Source organism: Plodia interpunctella, chromosome 30, assembly GCF_027563975.2.
Source record: "Plodia interpunctella isolate USDA-ARS_2022_Savannah chromosome 30, ilPloInte3.2, whole genome shotgun sequence".
NCBI lineage: Eukaryota > Metazoa > Arthropoda > Insecta > Lepidoptera > Pyralidae > Plodia > Plodia interpunctella.
Window position 1 is genome coordinate 1626583 of NC_071323.1, and position 10668 is coordinate 1637250.

At 33.2% G+C, this 10668-nt stretch overlaps 1 protein-coding gene across 1 annotated transcript; it reads left to right on the forward strand.

Annotated features, from left to right (window-relative positions):
* Window positions 1-196: 196 nt before the first annotated feature.
* LOC128682446 (endocuticle structural glycoprotein ABD-4-like) lies at window positions 197-9525 on the forward strand. The gene is made up of 4 exons (XM_053767124.2): window positions 197-706; window positions 7460-7568; window positions 8151-8257; window positions 9356-9525. Exons 1-4 carry the CDS (start codon window positions 680-682, stop codon window positions 9500-9502), a joined length of 390 nt encoding a protein of 129 aa, XP_053623099.1. The 5' UTR covers window positions 197-679; the 3' UTR covers window positions 9503-9525.
* Window positions 9526-10668: the final 1143 nt, after the last annotated feature.

Below are 10668 nucleotides of genomic sequence, written 5' to 3' on the forward strand. Positions count from 1 at the left end.
CATAACCCTGGATGTACGACCATGCGTGTGCGCTTGCTTATTTTTGTATGAAATGGTAACGCGCGCATGCGTTTTTCCATACAAAAAAAAATCCGTTGACGAGTACCGGTTGGGAGGTAAATGTAACTGGTATATTTAGTAGAAAATTCCCATAAGTCCTACTAGTAAGACAGTAGTCTTTACTAGGACTACTGGGAATTTTCTAATTTTTGATCGTAGTCCTACCGAGTACGGTACGACTACGGTCCAAAATTGGGGAGTTGAATCAGTGAACAAAAGAAAAAACAACATGTCGATCTAATTAAATATGTTTTATTTATCTTTCACCGCTCCCACATGAATCTTAACATTCTAAACACGAATCTAGAGGTCATAGGCCGCACTACCTGTTACATCTTCAAACATTAAGCGATCGTCTCGGTGTCAACACACCGCACAACTGGCTCCATAATAAAACAATATTCTATATCCTTGTGACAGTAATTTTTTTTTTAATGTACAAACGAATTAAGTCGCGGAAGCTTTAGTTTTAATTTTTAATAAAAAAAAATGCAAATAACTGACCATAAATAATAAATATATGAACTTTATAAACGTCAGGTCACGTACGTAATCACAAGGTCGTACGTAATTCAATTAAATAGATCGTTAACAAACACGTGAAAAAAAAAACAAGAAAATGAAGATCACAATCTTATTAATCATGGTAAGTACCTTGTTATTATATAACCCATAATTATTAATTGTAATTGGGCTTCTGTTGTCGAAATTTGTTGTCTGTTGAAATTTCCGAGAAACTGAAATTTCCGGAAACGTTATTTGACTGTTTCTGCACGTGGACTGTTCCTCACTTCTGTTGAGAAAAATAGCGAGAAATATCAAAATTTATTTATTAATTTTATTTAATAAGGTGTGCAGTGCAAACTTACATACACTACTACGCTTCTACGATGTACGTGAATGTTTTTACTACAACTTGATACATTTATTCGAATTCGAAGAAATGTATGTAATATATATTTTGCTGTTTATCATAATTTTTCTTCTATACATGTCGTTATGCGGTTAGTTTTGCGGTTGCGTTAAGCGATTACCTACTTGTGTTAAAAAATAATTAGGCATTTTATATTTAACTTACCCTTAACCCTTACCCTTTTATATAAACTTACGGTATTTCTAGGTAAATGAAGAGAACCAAAATCGAACTTGATTAGAACTAAAATAAAATTAAACTAAAATTCTGAAATAGCCCGCTAATTATGGTTGCGGTGACTGCGTTCCCGTGTTCAAACTTAAGCTTAAGGTTTGGTTATTAGACCATGTGTTTTATAATTTGGATGAATACTATGAATATAATACTCGTACCTTAAGAGAGTAAATAGGTATGTATTCCATAAATAATTATATCGTGTGCAATTACTTATATCGTGTGCAAAGACAAATCGCTTATAAGTTGTTCAGTTTAATTTGTAAGTACTGCGCGTACCCATATATAGAACATAGTATGTGTTATAAGTGTAACATAACGCTAATATTGCACGCCAGTAAGGGTAAACTGTTGAAACTATTGTATTGTATGTGCCACACCTTGTGCTACACAGTTATTGCAATAAACATATTTGAGTTTGAGTTTTTGAGTTTGAAAAGCGAAGATAACGTGGACCAAAGAAAGATTGTTTCTTAAACTTTAGATATTACTCTGTTCATTTTGGTAGTTTAAACTAGACGTGCAAAATTTCGTAGCCCATAATTAAAATAAAGATTACACGACTTCCATACGATACGACACGATTTAGCACTTCTATTTTAAGTCAAAAACTACAATTTATTTAATCATGAACCATTAACCGCGGTTCTGCCCGTCGTTAAAAATAGCCTATCAAGTTTCTCAAGTTCTTGACGTGACGAAGGACAAACAAGTATATATGGATAATACTATATCTAGACTACCTTTAATAATACCAAATCACTGAAACAGGCAAAACTTTTTTAATGTCTATCTAAACAAAACGTTTTTATTCGTTTTAAAACTATTACAAAACGAAAAATGTCCGGCACTCAAAATATCATAATAAAAATTTGCATACCCAATTTAATTGACCATAAAGTAACTCTCCGTTCAGCGAATGATCAAATTTGAATCTAATTATAAAAATATAGCTGTAAAACCAAATGTCATTTTAATAATTAAAATATTCGAAAGACTTACAAAAATATATAAGATTTTTGTTATTACGAGGCGTCCCACTGCTGGGCAAAATCCTCCCAAAAATATGTGCTTATTTATCATTATTTCTTTGATTAACTTTTTATCTTTTGTATACATTTGAATAAACGAAAAATCACTATCACTACATAATAAACAAAGTCGCTTCCCGCTGTTTATTATGAAAGAAAGAAATCATCCAAACATTAACACTTAAAGGTAAAGTACAAAAGAGTGACGAATATAGATCGAATACAATATGGAAGCCGAAATGGCGACCAGCTCAGCACGGTGCCATGGTATCGAGCCACGGCGCTGATTTTCAGCTGGAACCAAGTAAAAAAAGTAGGCAAAATAAACAAGTTAAAATATGTACGGAAACAGAAACAAACAACAGCAAACAATAGGGCTAGATAGGTCCCTATGTATGCTTAAATATTTAAAAATACGCAACGGTATTTGATGCGGCTTCTTTAAATAGATAGAAAGTGATTCAAAAAGAAGGTTTATGTAAAAATAATATATATGTAATATTAAATTATATATGTAATATTAAATTATATATGTAATATTAAATTATATATGTAATATTAAATTATATATGTAATATTAAATTATATATGTAATATATAAAAATTGATTATTTTTGATTAGAATTATAAAAAATTGCTACCTACATAAATAATATACATATGGTTTAATTGTGTTATGTTAGTTTTAGACTAAGTTTATATGACACTGACCGCAGACAAACTGTGTAAACAGTTTTGCGGAACAATGTTATGTAATATAATGAATACTATGTTTAATAATAAAAATGTGTATAATATATTTTGGTTTTACCCGAGCGAAGCCAGGTACCTCATAATAAATCATCAGGAAGCTAATAATGATGATAAATATAAAATAAATACAAAAAGAAAGTAAGTACCCGTGATGAGTAACTAATGAGAATAATTTATACTTTCACAAATATCCTTGTAGTTCGATTAGTCGGACACAGAAAATCCCGTTATGAGGCGGGATCGGCCGGGAAAATCTCAGATCGAGTCCGTGAAATAGGTTAAAAATTAACGCGAGCGAAGCAGTCGAGCGCAAAAGCTAGTCTGTATATACTATTAATATTAAACATCAGCATTGGTTTCAAATTTCAGTTTACTATATTTTGAACATCGATTTCGTGATCTCGTTTGTATGTATCTGGGTACAAATATTTACCTGAACTTGTATTTGAACTCAGAAGCGTGCGACATTTTGGCGGGAATTCTGACAAATGTCAATTCACATTGTAGGGACGTAGGGAGCGGCGATCACACTGCATCGTGAAATCACAAGATAAAATGTTCAATATACCAGCAGTTATGATTTATTTCTAAGTAATTGTAAATCTGAGAACGATAAAATCATACGCGGTAAAATTCTATGGAAAAAAGCAAGCTCTTTCAAATAAATATTGCGCATATTTTCTTAATTTGTTATTCGTTACGTTTGAGGTTTATTACAATAGAACATATCTACTTATGTACTATACTAACTAGATTCTCATTGCAAAATAAGCCTGATTACAATATTTCAATACGCATAATACCTAAATAAGCCATATTACACAAATTCAATTGACTGATTTTGTTTGGGCTTATTTCAATAAAGGGCTTAAAATGTATAATGCAATAAGAATCCCTGTGGTAAGTAGGTACTTATTGCATTATAAAAATAATATACCTAATTTAATTTGTGGATTGTAAAAGTAGGTTATTATGTAAATGAAATTAAGTTAAAATACATTTATGTAGGAGCTTTGCGAGGACCCGTCCACTTCTGTTTCCGGAACTAATAGACGCGAAAGACTTCAAGTATCATGTTTACCCACTTCCTGACTTAACCTAAAAGATTTCTAAGTCGTCACTTATCATCACGTGCCCACTTGACCTAACAGACCGTTCACCAACTTTATTACATAAAAAAGAACTAACAAAACGCAAATCTTACTTAATTTTGCAACAATTTATCAGCCACTTAGCGTGCGATACTGCAATGTTACGTAAATAAAGGTGAATCTACACTAAGCATTGGGAGATTGGGCCGTATTTGTTATTATTTTTGGAAATAATATTACATAAATATTAACATAATGTAGGCTTAAATTAAACTTAAAACTTTGAAACTAAATTACTCGTACTTTTAAAACTAAACTATTCAAAACTTAATTAAAATATTTAAATAAATTAAAAAACAATCAAGATTAATATGAAAATTTCCTATTAAAATGGTATCTATATATATCTATATAATATATATACTTATGTTTATATATTTTAGAGAGTGGAGAGGCTTTTGTCTAGCAGTGGGACACGATATAGCAACTTAAAAAATATATTTTTTATACATTATTTTAAGATATACTTAAGTTTATACTACATTTTACTTGTGTTTACTTTGCTTTTTTCTATTTGGTCCTAAGGTATGAAAGTTAATGTTGTACAATAAAGTTTTTTAAAAAATGAAAGGAACTTGTTATACATTTATTATAACTAGATATTGCGAAAGATCTGTAAGGAACCAATTAATATTTACTTACGTAAATTCAAATAAGCTATCTTTACGACAAACATATAATGAAATGGTCCCAAAGAACTCTCTCTCATATATTAATAAGCAACACTCAATTACCCGCACTAAAGCTTGTGTCCGATCGACACAAACACAGAAACAGGCACAATACACCCAGAATCGCAGATCACAAGCACAATATTTGTCCGAGCTGACACTTGAACCCATGTTCTGGGTTCAAGTGTCAGCTCCAGATAAAAATTGAATAATTCAAAATAAAACAAATACTTCGCAAGTCTTCACCAATAAGTCCTAAAGAAATCTTTGCAGCATTAGGTGTATATATCTACCTGCCACCCCATTGGAAAAGAAATAGCGAGATTGTGACACATTTATAAAAGAAAAATGAAATTTACTCATACCTATGTGTGTCTATCTCTAATATCAATAAAATGTTTACATTCGATGTCACTAAAAGTGAACGTTCGTTTGCGACGACTTCGCTCCTTCAGAGCGCGTTCCCATTGCTCAGTTGCGCTTCAAATTTAAATTCATAATTCTTTATTCAATTTAGGATGATATATATACTTATACTAAGTCTACTGCCGGCTTCCAAAGCGCAGGTGAAGAAGAAGCGGCGCGGCGAACTTCACCGCGGCCTTTTCTTCAAGGATGTCAATTAACAAAATATATAGGTCTTATACATAGGTAGAAAGGTATATTAAAAATTAAGAGGACGAGAGGACGAATTTACATAATTAAAAATGGCAAAATTTAAATAAATATAAAAGTTGTATTTTCAATAAAATTTTTGAAAATTGTCTCAAAAAAATATATACATATAAAAAGCTAAATGTACAAAACGTACAAAATCATGTCATAAATCCATTACATATGTTATATGCACTCTGACATACTCATCTATATATAGTATAAATTGTATGAAGTTTTGACGTAAGTACGTCAATTCATGTCAGTGACAAACCCTATGGAAAACAAGAAGGCCTACCATCAACTTTTATAGAACGATTCCAATGCAACTCAGTTCAATTTAGGAACCTAAAATGAATCGCATTCATACTAAAAATTAAGTCGATGGCACGAATTTGCGATGCAGTTCAGTTTAGGTCGTAAAGAGATGATGGTAAGCCCCCTGAACACGACGGAGCCACAACGTCCTGCGTCGTCGTCGTCACGGAGCGCGAATGTAAGATCAAAAATCACAACCTGCGTGAATTATCAGTGTAAACTGTGACCAAAGTGTTTAATCGTAAGTATTTGATTCTTAAAAAATTAAAAGTCATGTTTGAATTAATTCCCGCTATCTGTAGTAGGTTTTTATTTTTAAGACTAGTTTTTACTCGTGGCTTCGCACGCGTATATTTCATAGTAAAATCTCTTCATTCTTTTTATATAATATTATAAATGCGCAAGTCTGTGAGGATGTTTGTGTGTATGTATGTTTGTTATCTTTCACGCAAAATCTACTGGACTGATTGTTATTAAATTTTGTACACTTGGAATTACATAATGTGAAGCCATCGGGTCTTGTGCCAGAATGTACCTACCTAAGTAATCTTCGTTTTTTGTAGGCTGTTTTCAGATAGGTAATTAACATAACCCTACTTTGGTATAATCAGCATAACCTTGATAGGGTTGAGGTTGTATTGAGCAAACTATGTCAACATGACAAGAGGATGAGCGCGTTCGAAAAGTTATATTTAGTTAGAAAAACTTTCGACATAAGATTTGATAGTTAGGTCGGTTCACGGCCATCGAGGTTGGTGACAGTTTTTAAATGTCAAACATAGTTGTTTTTTTTTTATTTCATGGCTCCATCGTTCGTTATGGACGTACAAAATTTTGTTTTAAATATTTTAATCTTTTAACCTACATCAAGTTTCATGATATTTTTGTCGAATTTCAATCCAAAAAATCCAGAAATCTATATATTTTTAAAAAACGTTTCCACAGTGAAATTCAGTAATTTTTTTAAATTTTTTCTCAATGTTTAAATTGTGCTTTTATAAATACAGTTGTTTTCATTGCATGTATGGTACATAACTCATGATAATAAATATAATGCCAGCTCCAAACTGTCGCCGAAATCGGACACACGCCGACGCGAATGCGTGAACATTGCGTAGTTGGTATGAGCGCTTTAATTTACCACAACGAAAAACCAAGCAATGTAACTAGGTACTAAAATCCGCCATAGTTTGGCAAGGTGTTGCCAATTCATAATCTTTAAGCTAATTTTTATTTTGTCTCTTTCTTTGAATTTAAAGTATTATAAGTGTGATATTGCCAAAACATAATTAAATAAAATAAATAAATAAATATATATATATTGGGACAAATCACACAGATCGTGCTAGCCCCAAAGTAAGTTCGAGACTTGTATTATGGGATACTAACTCAACGATACTACATTTTATAACAAATACATATATAGATAAACATCCAAAACCCGGGCCAATCAGAAAAAGATCGTTTTCCATCATGACCCGACCGGGGATCGAACTCGGGACCTCTCGGTTCAGTGGCAAGAACCTTACCACTGCGCCACCGAGGTTGTCAAAAATTTACTATAAGTACTTATGTTTTAACTTTTTACGAACAATGGGATTAGTCGATAGTGTTGTGTGTGAATGAAGTTTTCGACCACAACTACTTTTGAAACTGACTTTTTCTCATTTCCAGACAGTGGCGGCAAGATCGTCGCAAGCGCAGACAAGCATCGACGATATTGTGCGCAACGACTTCCACGGGCCCAACCCGGATGGCACTTACAAGTGGGCGTTGCAGACAAGTAATTTATCTATTAACTAACCGCCCGTCCCGACTTCGCTCGAGTAAAACAGAATAAATTATGCTCCTAAACCTTCTTCATTATTCATACTATCTATTGGTGAAAACTGAGTTTAACCGAACGAGTGTTTTGAGTTTATCGCGAACAGACAGACAGACGCGGCAGAGGATATTGTTTTATTATATGTAAGTAAGGATAAGGATGTTTTTTTGGACATAACGTTTTTACAAACTACCTACCTACTCCCTACATTTGATTAGTTTTTGATTAGTTAGATAAGATGGCGATAAGATAAAATTTCACTCTAACGAACGCAATGCCAGGCTTCCCTTGAGGTCTATAAATTTTAGCGAATAAATTGTCTAAATAACAGTGAAAATTGTATCAAAATCCAAAACTTAGAAATTATATTTATGACTACATAATAAGAAATAAAATTGCTTGATCGCTTCCCGTTGTCCGTCTCATAAACCATGCAACGGATTTTAATGCCGGTCTCAAGACGAAGTACCTATCTGATGTATAATTTAGTTTTACTCGAGCGAAGCCGGGACCGGCCGCTAGTAAAATATATATTTTCAGGCGGTGGTATATTCCACGAGCAACGCGGTTCATTGCAGACAGCGCCGGGTGATGAGCCTAGTCTCGTGGTCGAAGGACAGTATCAGTATACAGCCCCCGACGGACAGGTAACCGTCTGACTTTCACGATTTCCCAGTTGCCCGAAGCCCGGGGCCCATGTAAAGATTAACCTAGAATTTGTATTAGATTTTAAGACCGGCCGTCTTCGTGATGTAAACCCTCATTGGAAATGCGGTAGTTGCCAATCAGCAGCGAAGTGTTGTTGAATTAGTCAACTCGTACGATTTCCATGGGAGGATATGGAATGGTCCTATTCTAGGGCGGAACCACACGCCAAACGCGCACACGTCTTTGTTCCCACGGGGGGGAATATGAAGATTTATGTTTTGTCATTAAATGTATTGTTTGTCAAGAACGCGGTATTTAACGAAGTACATTTTTTTGTTATTGCAATACCAAATAGAATGGCCGACCTCGACGACCACGGTGGCGTAGTGGTAAAGTGCTTGCCTCTGAACCAAGAGGTCCCGGGTTCGATCCCCGGTAAAGTCATGATGGAAAATAATATTTTTCTGATTGGCCCGGGATGTATATCTATGTTTATATTTGTTATAAAATATAGTATCGTTGAGTTAGTATCCACAAGTCTCGAACTTACTTTGGCGCTAGCTCAATCTGTGTGATATGTCCTAATATAAAAAAATGGCCAAGATTGGGTTACTCGTCCAGTGTTGCCAGCCGACAGGCGACAGCGTCCCACATTTATTTTCTTCACTTTATACATAGTAGTGTACGCTGTCGATGTATGTTGTTCAGCCTCATAACGAATCAAATATAATAACAAAAAAATAGGGGCGTTTCTTAGATATTTTCAATTTATAAGTTATTTTGTAACGTACTGAATTTAAATCTTTTTTAAATACTATATATTAGTATTACTAGGTGACTTTTTATACATTGGCAATATTTTGTCTACACGCTCAGTCCATGATTCTGTACAACTTCTAATATGGGAGTAACTCCGAAATCGCGAAAATAAAAATCAGCTGTTCTATAAATACCTAAGTTGTGGAAAATATATGGATCAACAGATTTTTGTTGTTCAGTACCATGGACTGAGCATATAAATAAGATAGATAAAATAATATACCATAGTTATTAGTAGATAGTATTACAATTATTTTAATAATTTAAAAAAAAATCAGGTCATAAATCTGCTGTACAAGGCAGACGAGAACGGGTTCCAGCCGCGGGGGGCGCACCTCCCCACCCCCCCGCCGATCCCGCCCGCGATCCAGAGGGCGCTCGACTTCTTGGCGACGAAACCCCCTTCCACTGATGAGGATTTTTGACGAATAAAAATTAATTAAAAATATTTAAAGTGTTTTAATTATGACCATCAAAAAATAATAGAATATAGTTGTGTTAGCCATTTTCAGAGTTGTGTTAGTTATTTCGGAGTTGTGTCAGAGTTGTGTTCCAGCTTCGCTCGTAAAACCATAATAAAACTTTCACAGAAATCATCCTATTTATTTATTTTTATTTATTTATGTAAATAATCATATTTATTTATTTTTATTTATTTATGTAAATAATCATATTTATTTATTTTTATTTATTTATGTACACAACATAACAGTGTAAATATAAAACTTACAAATAGGAAACTAAGTACAAAGGTACTTGTTATTTCTATAGAAATTTCTTCCAGTAGACCCGCGAAAGAAGAATGGGAAAAAAAGAGGCATTGGCGTGTACAAAAAAGAAAATTACAATAAACTTAAATATTTTATATAATGCATAATATAATACATATAGTAAATAAACTATAATAGTAAATACAAATAATATATACCTATTTACTTATATATATTAGGATCAAACAGAAAGGAGATGTTCCTTTTCTTAAAGACCGAAATTGTTTTTGACTCCTGTATACTAATTGGAAGTAGATTCCATAACCTGACTGCTTCCACAGACAAGGAATGAGAGTATGAGGTAGAATTATGTCGAGGGAATTTCAAAAGGAGTCGACGGTGAGATCTACAAGGGGCTTCAGAGGAATATAAGAAGGAAAAGCGTTCCCGCAAATGAGAAGGGTAATTATGATTAAATAAAACATTGAAAAGGAGAAAGAGAACTCTAGATTTCCTTCGAGATCGTATAGAAAGCCAGTCAAGTTACTCGCAAAACTCCGTAACATGATCAAATTTTATTCAAAATAATTAAAGTTCAGGATTCGAACCATTAACATCAACAGTAACAACGTGAATTCATGGATTTAGTAAGTATACTTCGTACAACTACTAATTCCGTGCGTGAATTCAATGGTGTTTACCGCTGAGCTGTCTACTCACATCTTTAGTTGACGAAATTTTGAATGAGATTATTCGTTATTTATTTTCAGCCTCATTTAATTACCCTAAAGGACAAATTTATAAAAAACTGAATTTTAAATTAAACACGGGTTTCATTATTTTTGTTGCATACCATTTGTGCCAAGTTTCAAGTAGATCAG